This window comes from Cucurbita pepo, chromosome LG07, assembly GCF_002806865.2.
Source record: "Cucurbita pepo subsp. pepo cultivar mu-cu-16 chromosome LG07, ASM280686v2, whole genome shotgun sequence".
Taxonomy (NCBI): Eukaryota; Viridiplantae; Streptophyta; class Magnoliopsida; order Cucurbitales; family Cucurbitaceae; genus Cucurbita; species Cucurbita pepo.
The window spans coordinates 207,429-224,504 of NC_036644.1; the positions used below are offsets into that span (position 1 = coordinate 207,429).

At 38.0% G+C, this 17,076-nt stretch overlaps 5 protein-coding genes across 6 annotated transcripts; 2 read left to right on the plus strand and 3 right to left on the minus strand.

The window, feature by feature from the left end:
* Positions 1-2,276: 2,276 nt before the first annotated feature.
* On the minus strand, positions 2,277-4,025 carry LOC111798063. The gene is made up of 5 exons (XM_023681017.1): positions 3,692-4,025; positions 3,412-3,574; positions 3,256-3,322; positions 2,686-2,896; positions 2,277-2,595 (listed from the first exon to the last, which is right to left on the minus strand). Exons 1-5 carry the CDS (start codon positions 3,769-3,771, stop codon positions 2,385-2,387), a joined length of 732 nt encoding a protein of 243 aa, XP_023536785.1. The 5' UTR covers positions 3,772-4,025; the 3' UTR covers positions 2,277-2,384.
* A 302-nt stretch (positions 4,026-4,327) lies between these two features.
* Positions 4,328-5,878, plus strand: LOC111798062 (very-long-chain 3-oxoacyl-CoA reductase 1-like). The gene is made up of 3 exons (XM_023681016.1): positions 4,328-5,160; positions 5,243-5,312; positions 5,396-5,878. Exons 1-3 carry the CDS (start codon positions 4,520-4,522, stop codon positions 5,648-5,650), a joined length of 966 nt encoding a protein of 321 aa, XP_023536784.1. The 5' UTR covers positions 4,328-4,519; the 3' UTR covers positions 5,651-5,878.
* A 435-nt stretch (positions 5,879-6,313) lies between these two features.
* On the minus strand, positions 6,314-9,244 carry LOC111798666 (serine/threonine protein phosphatase 2A 57 kDa regulatory subunit B' theta isoform-like). Its single transcript, XM_023681954.1, has 2 exons — positions 7,290-9,244; positions 6,314-6,974 (listed from the first exon to the last, which is right to left on the minus strand). The coding sequence occupies exons 1-2, from the start codon at positions 8,505-8,507 to the stop codon at positions 6,615-6,617; spliced, it is 1,578 nt and encodes a 525-aa protein (XP_023537722.1). The 5' UTR covers positions 8,508-9,244; the 3' UTR covers positions 6,314-6,614.
* Positions 9,245-10,810: 1,566 nt separating this feature from the next.
* LOC111798382 (F-box protein SKIP14-like) lies at positions 10,811-14,584 on the plus strand. Its single transcript, XM_023681482.1, has 2 exons — positions 10,811-12,538; positions 13,133-14,584. The coding sequence occupies exons 1-2, from the start codon at positions 11,606-11,608 to the stop codon at positions 13,676-13,678; spliced, it is 1,479 nt and encodes a 492-aa protein (XP_023537250.1). The 5' UTR covers positions 10,811-11,605; the 3' UTR covers positions 13,679-14,584.
* Positions 14,585-14,669: 85 nt separating this feature from the next.
* LOC111798383 lies at positions 14,670-16,852 on the minus strand. Of its 2 annotated transcripts, none has more exons than XM_023681483.1 (2): positions 16,482-16,852; positions 14,670-15,786 (listed from the first exon to the last, which is right to left on the minus strand). In XM_023681483.1, exons 1-2 carry the CDS (start codon positions 16,621-16,623, stop codon positions 14,789-14,791), a joined length of 1,140 nt encoding a protein of 379 aa, XP_023537251.1. In that variant the 5' UTR covers positions 16,624-16,852; the 3' UTR covers positions 14,670-14,788. The 2 variants fall into 2 exon arrangements, with proteins under 2 accessions (XP_023537251.1, XP_023537252.1); XM_023681484.1 differs by having other exon boundaries at positions 14,670-15,770; positions 16,482-16,578.
* Positions 16,853-17,076: the final 224 nt, after the last annotated feature.

Below are 17,076 nucleotides of genomic sequence, written 5' to 3' on the forward strand. Positions count from 1 at the left end.
TTCTTCTGTCATTCAACATTTCTTTAACCCAACTTATTATTGAATGTCACCCACTTTTTGTACTTTTATTCTTTACTATATATACAAAATGTCCCTCCATACCTTCCTTGGCTTGCCTGTGACAGCTTATAAGCCTTCTGAAATGCCCTCCACAGATGCCCAAAAGACAATAGCATTGGCAGAAGAATAGCTTCATGGTTTTAAAACGCGTTTGCTAGAGAGAGGTTTCCACACCCTTATAAGGAATGTTTCGTTCCCCTCTCCAACCGGTGTGGGATCTCACAGTACCAAACTCAAAAGTTGATAAACCTATGCATTTTTATATCCTTAACAAGGTTACCATATGTGTCAGTCAAACGTTGAACTCACATTGTACCGACAAGTGTTCGATACGTGTCGAGCATGAAAACGGCAACCAAACTAAAATATTTGTGGTTGTTAGTCCCTAAGTCGTAATTTTGGAGGTGAATCAAAAGCGGGAACAGAGAAGAAGTTGTCTGTTTGTTCTTTTATTGAAACAGAAATGGAGAAAACAGTAGCAGTAAGTTCATAGAGATATAAAGAAGAAAAAAGTTGGTAGTGCAGGCACGTGGAGTCCATTTAAAAGGCAAAGGCAAGGGCAAAGGCAAAGGCAAAGGCAAAGACAAGAAAAGGTTGGGTTCAGAAGAGAAGTGGTGAAATTGGGCAGTACAGCACAGCACAGCACAGAAAGGCACCTGAAGAACACCAACAGTGTTGCATTCAAGATAAGTCAAACGCTGAGAATCCTTCCAACTTTTCTTCCCTTCTCACCATTCTTAGTGATACCCAATTCAAGAAAGTTGAGGAATACTCAAAACTTGGTTCTTATCACAATACTCTTTCAACAACCTCTTAAAATATTAAAAGTGGAAGCTTTTTAAGACAACCCCATTGCTTGCTTTGCTTTGCTTGTCTGTTTGTCAGTGTGGATGCCCAATAACTCTTAACTTTATATAATTAATTATGTACTTGGGAAAGCTTAATCAAACCTCCTCTCCCCTCACTTCCATGTATTATAATATATTTACTCTTTCTTAACCTTAATTAACTACATAATTAAGCAAAGATTATGGAGATTATCAACAATATCCTTACTAACTTATTAAATATGAACCCAAAAAGATGGAGTGTGTTGAACCCATTGGTTTGTGATTGTTGGGTGTGAGAAGCAAATTGGGAGTAGGGGTTTTGAATTTGATGATGAGATTGGTGTGTTGTGGTCATGATTGTGTTGAATGATTATTAAAACTAATGTTCTTCAAAACCTCTAATCATATCACATTTAAACTAATCTCACTTCCATTACTATTAATTCAATGCGTGAATTATGCAAAAAGCTTTTTTATTTATTTATTTATTATTATTTAAACAAAATTAAAAAAAAATTATAGAAATTAATTGGGATGTTTATATGATCTNTTTTATTTATTTATTTATTATTATTTAAACAAAATAAAAAAAAATTATAGAAATTAATTGGGATGTTTATATGATCTAAAATACTTAATTTTGAATTTTTAGAAAATATATATTTTATTAATATTTGAATACACCAAAAAGGAAATGCCCACTAGCAAATTCTGTCTCAAATAAAATATAAATATAGAAAATAATAATTAAAAAATAATAATTAAAATTAGGAAATTTTGAGGATGAACCTTCCTCCAAGTGGATCGGCTTTATATTAGTTTATGTAAAGTTGGAATATGGTTTTGCCTAATGCTCTTCTATCATATGCCCTTACCTCTTTAATTATTCCCTTAATTTTCCCTTTCAAGTTTATATATATATATATATATATATTTGTATTCTACCTTTTTATCCAACTACCTAATAATTAATTAAACACTAGCGGTTGACTAATCGTTCGTAGACCCTTGATTCTTAAGATCCTTACAACAAGCATTGCTACATAATCAAATCATTTGACAATGTGGTCTAATGAAAGTGTGCTTGTTCTCTTGGTCTCGACTTGAGTTTAGAGAAAGGAACTAAGTTGTGGTGTGGAGATATGTTATGTAGATGACATTTATGGTGTTCGAGTTGCACAAGGGTCTTGACATGCTTCCCTTGAAAGAAGCATAATCATAACGTTGACTATACGTGTGGATAACGAGACCACCTTCACAACCTTCTCCCAAATACTCTATTATACTAATGATGTATGAATGTATTTTCTTTCGGCTTTTTCGTTGTATATAAGTGGACGACTAGTCTCCTACTTAACGAACGAAAAGTGCAACTAAAAATCGTGATTTACTTGTAAACCATTTCATTAAGGAGCAAGTTTTGGACACCGAACTCAGTGTTTACATTTGACGGTCGGCTATGAAGGGATCTGTACAGAAATTGGTTTAGTTTGGTCAAATCAAGTATTCATAATAAACTAAGAAAAGGGCGTCTGGATATTCCTTTGGCAGGCTGCTTATATAGAGATAGAACCGCGACAGATCTTCCTTGGAGACTTTTTCAGTGTCAACCACATCTTCACTGCAAGTTAGCACCCACAAATCCTCTGATTTGATCCTCTTCAAGCTCCCCCGACAAAACGGGCACGACTCCGATCTCGTGTTCCTACAAATCATTCACAAGCAAAGACATTAACGCAGTCGAACCCAGAGCCCGATCATGATGATCTAGGAAGGTTTGTATGTATGTAGTTACCAATTGTGGTAGCATTTGATGCACATTGAATGGCAGCAGTTTGGCAACACCATTTTTGTGGAAGCTTCTAAGCAAATCCCACATTCTTCTTCTCTCTCTACATCACCATTGGAGAGCTTTCCATCTCCTTCGACTCCCACACGCTTCTCTTTAGCGTTATCCAACTCCTTAGCGCTCGCTTGGAGCCGTTGAAGCGATGGCAATATCACAGCTGAAGTAGCACGTTTGTTGGACTCAAAACAAGCTCATATACTCAAACTCATACAATATCAATACCACAATAGACCAAGCCTAATGATATTGAACACAAGGCATAATGTGAGATCCCACGTCGGTTGAAGAGGGGAACGAAACATTTCTTATAAGAATGTGGAAACCTCTTCGTATCAGTCGCGTTTTAAAAACCTTAAAGCAGTCGTGTTTTAAAAATCTGAAAGGAAAGTTCATGCTCCTACAATCATGGATGTGTGTGAAGTGTTAGAGGTGCTAGAACAGGTTTGTGCACGGGATTAGAGAAGTGTTTGGGAAACAAAACTCCAAAACAGAGTGTTTGAAGGCAAGAAAATGTACCATAAAAATCTTTGAGAGTGGCCTTTCTTCCATGGGCTGATAGGTTGGGTCTTCCATCTGTGTAAACCTGAACAACATCATTTGACAGAACAAACTAAGACACATAAACATGAAAAACAAAGCCACATTAAACAAGTGAAGAAAGGAGAGACGCGCCTTGTAAACAAGTATGTGGAAGAAATTTAGGTATCTGGGAAGAACACATGTGCAAGAACAATCCACCCATTGCATCAAAAACAGAAACAGTGGAGCTAATTGACTGTAAACCAATTTCATTTGGAGATATGAACCATGTTTGGCTCTTGGAATTGCAACAGCCCTGCAAACCCACCATAATTTCCCACCATAATTTCATCAAAACCACTAAACCGATGGAAATTTGTATGAACTGGGAAGATACAAATGAAAAAAGTGACAAGGGAAAAGGGATACTCACAGAGCATTGGCGCGATTTACATCTTCTTCGAGGACTTTCAGAGAATCCTTACAAGAAGACCTCGATAGCCGATAATACATAATCCCACAACTTCGAAACCCCCAAAAATAATATACCCACCAAATTATTTTCTTCAAGAACGTGTTTACTTACAGAACACCCAGAAGAGAAATTTGGTGGTAATTGATTAGTAGAAGAAGAAGAAGAAGAAGAAGAAGAAGAAGAAGAAGAAGAAGAAGAAGAAGACGAAGAAGAAGAAGAAGAGTGTCGTTTCACTCCTCCGGCGATTACCGATAAGGAAGGGACAGCGGCGTCTGAGAAAGCGATGCTTTCTTCCTCCTTTTCCCAATTTATGTGTAAAATGTCAAAATTGTTGTTTATGTTTCCACTACCCAATTCAACACGAGCAGTTGGTTTCCCCTTTTTCAAAATTACTCCAAAAACCATCATTTTCATTAATTATGTTTCCTTCCTGAATTAAACTCTCATTAATCACAAATTAAGTCTGTTTTAGTAATAATTCAATTCAAACTATACACACTAGCTTGTCTCATCTCACCTTTTTAATAAAAAACTCTTTGGGTCCCATTCCAAGTTTACTTTTCTTCTTTTAAATAACTAAACCATCAAATATTGAAGAATTGAAGTACGGAGAGGAGGAGGCGCCGGTGGGATTTTGTTTAACCAATTGGTTGGGCAGTGGAAAAGCTTTAATTTTGAGGGAGTTTGCTCATCTACTTCACCGACCCATCATCCGTTTTCATAAATCAAACTCTCTAAACCCTTTAAAACCCAAGTTTCTACGCCCAAAATCTTCCCCATTCAAACATGGAGGAGCTTCATTGCATTGAGCACCTTAAATCCCAGCCCTTCTGGGTTTGCTTCCTCTTCGCATTGGGTTCTCTCTCCGCTCTCAAACTCTCGGTAATCCTTCTGAAATGGATCTATGTCAATTTCCTCCGACCCCCAAAGAACCTCAAGAGATACGGCTCCTGGGCGCTCGTCACAGGACCCACTGATGGAATCGGCAAGGGTTTTGCCTTTCAATTGGCTCGCAAAGGCCTCAATCTGATTTTGGTGGGTCGGAACCCTGAGAAACTCAAGGACGTTTCCGATTCAATCCTCGCTAAATACGGCAGCATCCAAGTAAAGAACGTCGTCGTTGATTTCTCCGGCGATGTTTCAGAAGGGATTAAGAGGATGAGTGAAGCTATTGAAGGGTTGGATGTTGGTGTTTTGATAAACAACGTGGGGGTTTCGTATCCGTACGGGAGGTTTTTTCACGAGGTGGATGAGGAGCTTCTGAAGAACTTAATCAAGGTCAATGTGGAAGGCACCACGAAGGTGACTCAAGCTGTTTTGCCTGTAATGTTGAAGAGGAAGAGAGGCGCCATAGTTAATATTGGTTCTGGTGCTGCCATTGTCATTCCTTCAGATCCCTTATATGCTGTCTATGCCGCCACCAAAGCGTAAGACTCCTCCATGAAGCTATGTATAATTCCTTTACAATATGTTGGCTGTTGCTGGAAGATCTGAGTATTGCAATTTCAGGTACATTGATCAATTTTCAAGGTGTTTATATGTGGAGTACAAGAAGAGTGGAATAGATGTGCAATGCCAGGTAAAAATTAGTATCCTGCCAACCAGTCTGAAACAATGTTTTTAAAAAAGCACTTTTTGAGCTGTATCTTGTGGTCGATGCAGGTTCCTTTATATGTTGCTACTAAGATGGCATCAATTCGGAGATCGTCCTTCTTCGTTCCCTCGACCGATGGATACGCAGCTGCAGCTCTTCGGTGGATCGGGTATGAGCCTCGCTGCACACCATATTGGCCTCATCAACTTCTCTGGGGTTTGGCGTACTCGTTGCCGGAGTCTGTTGTCGATGGTTGGTGCCTGAAGTTTTGCCTTGGCATCAGAAAGAGAGGACAACTCAAAGACTCCATGAAGAAAGAGTAGGAAGACGCTTAGTTCTAATTTGTGGAGAACAAAGAACCTTTCCCCTTTCCCCTTCCCCCTTCCCCCTAGTGTCAGTTGAAATTTGGACTAGAAGCATGCTAGATTTGAATGTCTCGAGTTTTTTTCTTCTTTGATGACCTTTCAGTATATTTCTAAAATATATTCTTCCTGTGAAAGGAAAAAAGAACAAAGATAATGGATGTGCTCCATTTGATTCTTCTTATCCAGGAAATTTGCTTTAAATAGTGTTTGAAGAAATATATATCCATTTTAAAACTAAGAAGCAAAGTTTTAAAGACTCGATGAATCACTTATAAAATGCCCGGCTCGGCTGCTACGTCAAGCCTTCCCACCCCATTCTGGTAGGAAGGACGGGGGAGGAAACCGCGGTTAGCTTTATAAGGCCAACCAGATTAGTTAACTTATCATCCTACAAGAAACGTCACTAGGTAGTCTAATGTTGTTCTACACTAATATCAAACAGGAAGCCATATGAATCTGGCATTACTTTTCACCAAGGACTGGAGTTTTCTACTTCATCAGGTAATGTCTGTTGAATTTTATCCAGTCAAATTACTACCATCGACAGAACAGCAATCTTATTTGTGAGTTTGATAGGTATAAACAGACGGTAAAAACTGTATAATGCTGGACAAACATGCAAATCCAAAGGCATTATTATATGTGCAGGCCGCCAAACATCTAGAATAACATACTGCTCGATAATCTGTGTAAGGCATGACCGGCTACATGAAGGATTTAAGAACAGCACGCATGAAAAGTAAAAGAATTTGCATAATGAACTATGGTTATTGGACAGAAAAGAACCCCACAAGATATTATCATATAGCAGGTGACAAATCAACGATCCATGGATATTTGACCTAGACTATATGCTACTACAGCATACTTCATCACAATCAACAAAGGTCGGGTAAATGGAAGTAAACATCTCTTACTCTCACTAAACTGATGCTGTTCCAGTGGGTAATTTATGAGAAACAAGCACGGCTTCATTACTTGCAGCTTTCTTCGCAGCAAGCTCCTCTAGACGTTTCCATGTGACTTCTTGTCTTGCTTTTACCTCATTTTCCTTCAATTCGTCTTCCTGAAACTTGACTAAGCATTCCTTGAGAAGATCAGGATCAAGATCATAAAATATCTTCCGGACATTCAAAGTCAAGCTATGAACAGCCTGATTCCAGTGACTTCTGGCATTCTTTTCCAGAGCTGGAAAGATTATGGGCAGTATGATCTTGCGGTTTTCCTTGATCAAATTTTCAATGTGATCATTATTCCACAAGAATAGCGCCCTTTCTGCTACCTGGGAAAGCAAAAAGTTGCATTAGCGTAGGATTCAAGATTCAAGAACATATGGAAGTTCACACCCCTAGGCAACATCTCTAAATCAAGTACTTCATTCTAGGCTCCACATGCCAAATACCCAGGAGTTGTAATGCCACAAGTCCCCAGAGTGAGATGTTTTTCTAGCGGAAAAGTTTATTGGACTAAGGAAAATAACAAAAATGAGGAAATAGACTATCTTCTCACAGCAGTATTACCTAATTATTCAAACTTCCTGCTTACTAATTACAAGCTTACAAATATAATCCAAGCAATCAATAAAAGCAACTAGTACCTGAAAATGTGGACAGTTTAGACACCGAGCAATCCTGCGAAACAGGGGTACCATGCAGCGCTGAAACTCTGGAAGTTGAGTAGCTTCTAATACTTCTTCCAACTCACTGAGGAACATTACTTCTTTTGAACTATTTGTAACTGGCCAATACTTCAATAAACCTCTTATGACTGTATCAGCAAGCTTGCAATCTTTCTCAACAAATTGTGTGATGCAGTATGATAACTGCTGATGGTACATAGCGAGGCATTTTGGTTTATGCAAAGGAATCAAAGCACGAATAAGGAATAACTTGTGCTCTTCTTTAAGAGGAAGAGCGAACCCATTGATGATACTTCCCAAAATTTCCAAGAGTTCAGCAATCCCATTATGCTTTTCTGTCTCGAAAATAAATCGATAAAATATGTTATTTATGACTTTTCTAATAAAGGGTCGGTGTACCATAAACTTCCCATAGATACGGTGCAGAATAGTTTTTAAGTATTCTCTTTCTCTAGGATCTTCAGAGTCAAACAAATCCAGCAGTTTCAGAATGAATGAATGATCGATGTATCTTTTAGCCAATTTCGCATCCATCTCAGGTGAGGCCACAAATCTGAGAAAGAATTCATAAACAATTTGCAAATGAGGCCATGCAGGATCCATGGAAGGCTCCTCCTCCTCCAAATCAAAACCTTCCACAATTTTGTTCTCACGCGATTGAGGGCTCATTGTTCTAAATAAATTAAGGGATACCATTTTTATAACTTCCTGAATGACAATTTCAGTGAACTTACTATTGACAGAAGTTACATAATCCACAATCTCCAACAAAGTTTGTCTCTTGATCTCCTTCTCTTTAAGGTGCTTTGTTGGGTCACTGAAGTCGAACAAAAAGCAGCATAGATTCAGTTTCTTAACAAACAAATTCTGCTTTTCAGAGTTTGGAACTTCCCTAAACCCGGGCAATGGCTCATACGAAGATGTGGGAATTCCATTCAGTTTTGTATTTGCACCTTTATTAGCCTTGCTACCATGATTTTTCCCAACATCTTGGACAGGGTTCGTAGCTGGAAAAGATGAAACCAAATTTGCTGACTTGCCAGATGCTAAATCATTACTTCTTGAACTGGCAGAAGCATAAGCAGTAGAAGGTGGCGTATGGCCTCCACCATGTTCCCTACTCTCAGCATTCTTCGATGATTTTCGGGGAAGCTTACTAAATATCTGTTTGATCATAATTCATATAAACCTATAAAGTAAAACAAAAAAGTAAAACGCTCTTTTGTTTGGCCTCCAAAAGTTGTTGAGCGCTACTACAATTCTATCAATCCAGAAAGCACTCCATTTTTCCCATGTAAACCGAAGGAAGCAGTAATCATAGCAGGCACTTTACCAGCATAAACGAAATGAACAAAGCAAACCAAAGCCACCCTTTTCGTCTAAACAGTAAGCAGACTCATCCCAGAACCCTGTCCTGAACTCATTTGATTCAACAAAACACCAAGAAGCGTAATCGAACATATAATCTGCTATTCCGGAAAACCTAGTCAGCGTGCTTTGACCCCAGATTTGAATCCAAACACCCAAACGACCAAAAACACTTAATACCAAAGATCTGAAATCCCGTTCCGAAAACGATTCTAAAAAATCCCCAGTCAAAAAAGAGACAGAATTAATCAACAATCAACACATATCCGTCCGAATTCTTCCGCTCAAGTCACTCTTAGGGTTCAATTTGAAATTGAAAACAAAAACACGAAAGCGAAGAGTCAGGATTTGGAATGGCGATGAGAAACAAAAAAAGGCCAAGCGAGAACAGGGGAACAGAGAGCCCCAGAATCCGATTAAAGGAAGGATTTGTGAGGGGGGGAAATGGCTTCCGAAATACTTACAGAGAGAGAGAGAGAGTAGTGGGTCTCTGCTTCGCGTTTTCTCCTCTTTGTGGCTTCCGCTGTTGACTGATATTTCAAATCAACAAATAAACCCCCTTTTTTTTAGTTCCAGTGGTGGATGCCCAATCACAATGGGCCTCTTCCCTAATAAATTCCAATTTGTTGTATATATATATATATATATATATATATATACGTAGATGTTGATTTATAAATTAAAAACCACAACTTTATTGTGATTTATATATATATATTATTTTTTTTTTAATTTGAATTGAACGTTTGACTTATTATAACAGTTGAATTATGCTTACAACGGTAATTAAAAATGATTCATTTTAATTTAAATTAAACCAACCAATTGAAGATATTTTTATTTTTATTTATTTAATAGAAAAAGGGAAATTGTTTTGTCGCCCCAACAATTTTTGCCTCAACATTGAATTAAACAAGAATATACTAAAGAAAAAAAATATATAAAAATAAATTGTCTTCAACTGCCATGAAAGGAATTCCTATGGCTTCATGCCAACGTCATTTCTATTCTCATACTTCAAAATATCTCATTTTAAATTAAATGTGAAATCTACAAAAAAAAATACTTAATGCTTAGGGACCAGTTCGTAAATTCTGAAATAAAAAAATGGGACAATTTAAAAAAAATACTATTTACCTAACATCAAAATATGAAAATAAAGATTTTTTTTTTTAAATTTGAAAACATCCAACAAGTTCTCTCTCCCATTGGTAGGCAGAGGACAGGGGTTAATGGAGTTCACTCGAATTCAACTCGAACGGTAGTAAATGAATTAGGATCGAATTTAGCTTTTCAAAATCAAATAAACACTTTTTAAAATTAATTGCTAATATGGTTTTTGTACGTATATTTTATATTATATTTGAGATTAAGTTTGATTTGGTCAGACTATTTTTATAATATTTTAATGTATTTTCTTAAAGCCTCCTAAATTCTCTTAATATCATCAACTTAAAATTTAGAAACAAAATATTATTATTATTATTATTATTATTATTATTATTATTCTTGTTTTAAATGGAGTTTTTATCGCAACCAACACGCGAAAGTTTGAAGCGAGAAATCCAACTGCAGAGATCCATCGTAATCCAAAACTACAATTTTGAACCGTCCGATCAAACAAATTCAACTCAAAACCCAAACCTCATCAAGTCCAAGGGGCCCACATCACACTGCTAAAGTCAATGCCATCGGTCTGATCAGCATCCAACGGCGATAAGAGCATCGTTGTTGAAATCAAAGCTGCAACGTATTAGATTCCCGCTCCCGCCACAACGCAACCACTGGCATTCAACCAACACGTGTCATTTTCTCTTTGACTCTCTGTTTCAATGCGGACGATTCACCGTTACACTTCGGTTTCTCCCCTCTCTAATTTTTTTATTTATTTAAAATTAAAGCCCTATTTTTACACTTTAATCTACCTACTTCCAAACATATAAATTATATAATTTTAACAAATCTCAAAATTAATCTATATATATTAAATTATTTTCAATATGTGTATTTTATTAGATATTTGTTATATTAAAGAATAATATTAAGAAGAAAAAAAAAAGAGATTTTTGACGCTTTTCACGTTGTAGAGAGGCTTATAATTTAACCTTTTCTTTTGTTTTATCGCACTTTCCTGCACTTTCTCTCTCTGAACTCGATCGGCAGGTTCCTTACCCTCCGCGCTCGCTCGCTCTCTCTCTTGGAGTCGAATTTCCTCTCGAGAAAGATAATCGTTTTTCTCTTTTTCCGTCTAAAATTCCCATCCAGAGAAAATCTTCATTGCCGAGGATTCGATTCCAAGAGATCCATACTTTGTTTCTCGATTACTTCATCTGTTCTTCATAGGGTATCGTTCTTCATCACTTCGTTTTTTTCTTCTCTATGCTCATCACATTCTGAGGTTTTTCATGTCCTACTCTTTCTTCAACCGCTCCGGTTACGTTTGATTGTTTGTTTGTTTTGTTTTTTTTTTTTCTTTCTTCTTTTCGAATCTGCTGGTTTATTTGCCTCTAACTACTTCTGATTGAGGAATTTAGGTGAATATAGAAAAAACGAAAACGATTAATAGTTGAATTAGTTTTGAGTTAATTTCAAAAGCGAAAAAAATTGTCGTTGTTTCTTATTATGTAGATACTTTCGACGCGATTGATCATCGTTCCCCCTCCCCCAATTTTTGATCGAGCTAAGAAAGTTTTTTTTTTTTTTTCGCAAGAAACTCTAAATTTCTGGTGCGTTGTTTTAGTCTGCCATCCATATTAGGGGTTTTCTTGTAATTATTTATCACTTTTCTTTTTGTCTTCCCCTTCTATTTCATTTCCCATGCCTTTCGCCTTTTTTTCGTAGTTTTTTCTTGGAGAATTTTGGGAATTTAGGGTTGTAGATTTAGGTTGGGGTAGGTAGGATCCGTGATGGCTCTTAATTTCTCTTGTCGTCCTATCTTTCCCTTGCACCATTCTGAGGACAATTTAGTTTCTCCAATGAGGATTGCCAATGGTTATATTGTTGATGGCATTCATGAGAACAATGCCGAAAGCTGTGGAAAGCTATGGCATCTTGGCCGGGAGGTGGATGCTTGTTTTGATCGTGGAAAGGATATATGTTCAGATAGTTCACAGGGCCCTGGCACCGAGGACATTCTTGATGTTTTACCTGCTGATCCATTTGGCATGGATATAAGTACCACTTTTACAGCAATTACAGGATGGCTTGAGGACATGGAAGTGGACTATGCTGAGTGTGTCAGCGACAGGGGTGGTGCTGGCGAAGGGAACGCCGAATTATTTGCAGGTCTGAATTTTATTTGGAACAACGCTCTGAAGTTCCAAGCCTTTCCTGAGATTAAAAGAATTGTTCAGAAGCCTAATCCGATGTGTAGCTGTGATGGGTGTCTGGATGGAAAGGAAACTGGCGATGTGACCTGCTGTTGTGATTTTGGATCCATTTGTAGTGTGACTGAAGTATCTTCTGCTAATGACGATCCTCCTACCTATTGTGAGCAGCAGGTTGCAGAATGTCAGGAGCAGAATTGCATCTATTGGGAGGTAGATGGAGGAGCTCCTCATGAAGGCTTAAGCTTTGCTCTTTATTATTTAGGCGTTCAGGATCTCTGCTCTATTGGAAGGGTTTGCCGATCTCTGCATTCAGTCGTACAGGGGGACCCCCTTTTATGGACGAACATTCACATAGATCAACCATTGAACGAAAAGATAAGTAATGACATTCTTTTGCAATTAACTAACAGGGCTCTAGGTAACCTGCAATGCTTGAGTCTGGTGGAATGCCCAAGAATTACAGACGAGGGCCTGAAGTGCGTGCTTGAAAGCAATCCTAGGCTGACAAACGTACGCATAACTTCTTCCATTTTTTTCTCTTTCATAATTAGCTGAATTGTCTCGTTGTTTAACTTGAAATTCCTGTCTTTGCATAATCCATTTACATTCAGATTCACAGTTTATTTTCCTTTATATTGGCACTTGGATATGTTACCTACCTAGCTTGATGTTATGAATCACTGCTAGAAAGCCTTGTACATACTTTTTACTTTCTGTTATTTAGGTTTCTTTTGTGAATTTGAACATTTCCTGAGTTTCCTAATGATGTTATTTCGAAACAGAAGTTTCTTTATTGACACATTGAACTGGAATTACTAATCTAGGTTAGTTAGGGTGTCTTATGCTAAAAGCCACAAAGTTGCTCATGTCAGCATTCGCATTAGTGTTTTTAAAATTGGTACAGGGATATTCTTAGGACATGTCAACAAGATTTATCTTTGACATGCTTTTGATCCTAACACTTGGCAAAAAAAAAAAGTTTCCACCAGGGGCACTATTTTGTGCAAAGTGTGAATATGCAACTTATTTCTTAGCACTACATCATGCTATCATTTACTGACCGAGCATGTTACTAAAATATTTGTCCTTTGCATGTTTATGCAGTTGTCTGTTCCTGGATGTACTAGACTCAGTATTGAAGGAGTTATTAGTAGCTTGAGGGCTTTCAAGTTGACAAGTACCCACGGAGTGAAACGTCTAAGAATTGGTGGAATATATGGGGTGACACAAGAACATTTTAAAGAGTTGAAGTTCTTATTGGGAAGTGACTGCAACCTCATGCAGGAAAGTTCTTATAAGCCACATTTTTATCACAGGGGAAACTTTTATGTGTCTTGTGATGATGAACGCGCTATTGATATTGAAATTTGTCCAAGATGCGAAAACCCGAGGCTTGTCTATGATTGCCCAGCAGATGGTTGTCAGGGAAACGGACTTGCAACTCAGGCATGTAGGGCTTGCACCCTTTGTATACCGCGGTGTGTCCAGTGTGGTCGATGTGTTAATGAGAATGAGTATGTGGAAACATTTACTTTGGAATTGCTTTGCTCAGATTGCTGGAAGCCATTACTGAAGTGTAGAGAGAAACAGGATTGCAGGGATCAATCTGCGCCTGGGGAACAGGAAGATGGCTTTTTTCTACATGGCTAGAAGGGCAACGTGCACTTCATGGGAAAAAAAAAAAAAAAAAAAAAAAAACAANTTCCTTCAGGTTCTCTTTCTGGCAGCTGCCATGTTAATCATATCAAGAGTTGAAGGGGGCGAAGACGAAAAGCCAAAAAAAAATCTATATATATATATATCCAGTGTTGAATGGTACTTATAAGAGAATAAGTAGCAAATCAAATTAGTGAGGCAAGGAATAAGACGAACCGTCTAAGACTTTTTACTATCGCTGTTTGATGTATATATATTGTCGATCAAGCTTGGATGAAGACCTCTGTTTGATGTATATATATTGTCAATCAAGCTTGGATGAAGACCTCTGTGTGGATCTAGGATCTTAATCGTACCATTAATAATGAATGGTGTCTCTATTCTACAAGGATGGACTCTGCCCTGACTAAGCTCAGCTCTGAGGCTATCAGAAAACGGAACACAAGCTGATATCGGTCCAATATCCTGAGTTTCTGGTATCTGCATGGGTACGTGGGAAGTTTGGCGTCTCTGTTATAGTCTTGGTATCTTCATGAATAAAGCTGGCCGTGGATGGAATTTCTTCTTGGCCTAGTACATTCTCAGGTGCTTTACGCTGTTTATCGAAGTTGCTTCGGCACCCTTCCAAGCTGCTCGATAGAACTCATCTCAACATTTTGATTTGATGCACGTATATCCTCCTTTCGTCATCCTGCGGTACTTTTGCTTGTGTTGGACTACCTATGGATCTGGACAGGGGGATGAAATAAACAATAAATGTTAATTGTATATGTGGAAGTTGTGTACTTCCTCTTGGCTAGTTCAGTTCTAGCCTAATTATCACCAAAAATAAACTTTCTCAGGCCTGTTTCTAATTGTTTTGATTATATAATTGAACATCCTTTGGCCTGTTTACAGAAATGCTTAGATGTTAACCAGATTTTGAATGCCATTGTCATCATGAACATCAATGCAGACACCAAAGAGAGGGCGGCTCATACCAATCATAGGCTAAAATTGAATGTGTATTAAATATTACCACCCATGAAATCATGGAACAAATACACATGTTGGGAAATGGAATTCCAAGACAGAAGGAACAATACATCACATTCAAACCAAAAATCATCGGTAAAATTCAACATGCCCAGCTATCTCCCTGCAAAGCAATTTGGCGTCGCTTGCTAACTTTATGCTCTTAGCAATTGCAACTCCAGTCAGCTTGTGTGTGGATGTTGGCTTATATGACTCGACCTCCTTCTCTCTTCCCGATGATGAAGCCTCCCTTGCAGGAACAACATTTTCCCACCAAAATTCCCTTAACATTTCATGAATCAATTCCCAGTAACCACGTTCTCTACAAACGCGGAATATCGTGCTTCCATTTGGTGTCCAGCAATACAAATCCGCCCACTCCCTGTCCATTATCTCCAACTGACCCTGTACCTGTGGCATGTAATAGAAAGGCATGGTCGACCAGGGCAGTCCCTTCTCGGGCTTTCCCTTGTTGTATGGACATTTGACTTCCAGGATCCCACCTCCTTGAAAGCATCCCAATAGGCCGTCGGGGGACGCGCCTAGCCAGTCCAATTGCTGTTCAGAGTGAGTTGCAAATCCTAAAAAGCTCACATCTCGGCCTGTGATGCTTTTATACCGATGGATGGCATTTTCTTCATTGAGCACACCCCACTCCATGGCATACTGCTGTCGTGCTTCTGGTTTTTTAATCTCTGAAGGAAACACTTTCTCATGCCATAGCTCAAAGCGACGGTTTCCTTTCCAGAAGCCTAAGGCTGTGCTGAATGTGCTTGTAGTCAGCTTGTCTCTCCTTAGCGCAAACCATTCTTCTGAACGCTGAGGGGCATCCGATGGGGTGACCTGGGAAGCTACAATCAAAGCTGAGGGTAAACGGATGAGCAGTGGGTTGGTTACGGATTTAGGCGGTGAGATGCTTGTTGAAAAGGTTCTTGAACCATTCCATTGCTTTCGTTTTGAGAACAGCCTTGCATTTGATCTAGGATGTCTGCAGCAGATTCTAGCAATAGAGGTGTTGCTCATTGTTGACAAAAGGGCAGTGTCGATTGAAGAGTTACTTTGATGAGGCGTCCTGCAAAACCCACAGACTGCTAAAGGTTCAGCTAAGAAAATTAGGCTAAACAGGCTTTTGCTGGTGAAGTATAAAAAAAAGTACAAACAATTGTTATAGCCATGGTGTTGACGAGCTTGTTACCTTCTATGAAGAAAAGAATCAATTTCTACTCTTCTTCATAGCAAAGCGACTTGGCATGCAAGAAAACAATCTAAAACAGTGAAAGGAATCTTCTCAACACTTCAAGAAATGACTTACTTCAATTTTGGATGCTATAAGCAACCAAATTTTTACCAAATGCGTGAAGTTCTCCCAAGGACAATGCAGAGTTTATAAATTTCAAATTCACAAATGATAAATCCAAAATATATATTTAGCTCTTTTCAAGAAATGAACTCTTTCTTTCTGTTTCTCTAGCCCTAGAAAACTTTGATTCGAACTTTATGAATGATTTTAGACATAAAATTGGAAGTACGAAGTTGAAGATAACAAGATTAACTTTCAAGAACAGAAAGTTGAAAAAGAAAATGATATCACAAGGGCGCCAACAGTAAGAATGCCAAGCTGAAAAACTTGTTTCTAATCTTCATGAAGTAGAAGATAGAGACAGAGAAAAAGAAGAAAAACTATCTGAAGATTGAAACGCAAACCCAAGCGTAAGCCCGAAACCGAATCAAAATACATACAAGAACAGGCAACGAGTAGCAGATAAGGTGTTTGATAAAGTACCCGAAAGAGAAGTTGAGCTGAATGCATCAACTTGACGAGCCGAAAATGAAGCGACGCGCGGCAATCGATTGAAAGAGGAATCTGCATGAAGAAAACTTCGAGACGCTCCAGATTGAGAAAAGGAGACCGCAGCGAGCTTCATCCTTCAATTAGCAGATTATAGAATAGAGGAGAGAAGCGCCATAGAAATTAAACTTGAAGCTCGAGCTGGTAATTGCGTAGATGGTGGGTTTAGGGTTTCTTCCGCCGGCGCAAATAAATCGAATTGAGGGTTTCTTCCGCCGGTGCAAACCAGGGTCGGGCCCCTTTTCTACACACAATTTTGATTAGAAGTTCTCAACTTTTGGGCCGTCTGCAAATCTCGCTTGGGATATTATTTAGAAGATAAGGTTTCTAATATATATTATTATTTTTCTAAAACAAAAAATAATATAACTTTTGGTCAATGCTTCAATACTGTAATTTATATCTCATTAATTAAATTGCTTTCATTATAAAATTATTTTTATTTTTATTTTTTATATTTCCATTAAGTTTTTATTAACTATTTAATTTAAACGGTCTATTTTAAATCTAAATTTATTAAACAGATCGG

Bases quoted from the DNA above. Each gene is read 5' to 3' on its own strand.
- LOC111798382 (XM_023681482.1), top strand. From the start codon at position 11,606: ATGGCTCTTAATTTCTCTTGTCGTCCTATCTTTCCCTTGCACCATTCT. The intron at 12,539-13,132 runs GTACGCATAACT...ATGTTTATGCAG, and splicing joins GCAATCCTAGGCTGACAAAC to TTGTCTGTTCCTGGATGTAC.
- LOC111798383 (XM_023681483.1), bottom strand. From the start codon at position 16,623: ATGAAGCTCGCTGCGGTCTCCTTTTCTCAATCTGGAGCGTCTCGAAGT. The intron at 15,787-16,481 runs GTACTTTATCAA...AACCTTTAGCAG, and splicing joins CAGCTCAACTTCTCTTTCGG to TCTGTGGGTTTTGCAGGACG.
- LOC111798062 (XM_023681016.1), top strand. From the start codon at position 4,520: ATGGAGGAGCTTCATTGCATTGAGCACCTTAAATCCCAGCCCTTCTGG. The intron at 5,161-5,242 runs GTAAGACTCCTC...TTGCAATTTCAG, and splicing joins GTCTATGCCGCCACCAAAGC to GTACATTGATCAATTTTCAA. The intron at 5,313-5,395 runs GTAAAAATTAGT...TGGTCGATGCAG, and splicing joins GAATAGATGTGCAATGCCAG to GTTCCTTTATATGTTGCTAC.
- LOC111798666 (XM_023681954.1), bottom strand. From the start codon at position 8,507: ATGATCAAACAGATATTTAGTAAGCTTCCCCGAAAATCATCGAAGAAT. The intron at 6,975-7,289 runs GTACTAGTTGCT...TTGCTTTCCCAG, and splicing joins TAAACTGTCCACATTTTCAG to GTAGCAGAAAGGGCGCTATT.
- LOC111798063 (XM_023681017.1), bottom strand. From the start codon at position 3,771: ATGTATTATCGGCTATCGAGGTCTTCTTGTAAGGATTCTCTGAAAGTC. The intron at 3,575-3,691 runs GTGAGTATCCCT...GTGGGTTTGCAG, and splicing joins GTAAATCGCGCCAATGCTCT to GGCTGTTGCAATTCCAAGAG. The intron at 2,596-2,685 runs GTAACTACATAC...AATGATTTGTAG, and splicing joins ATCAAATGCTACCACAATTG to GAACACGAGATCGGAGTCGT.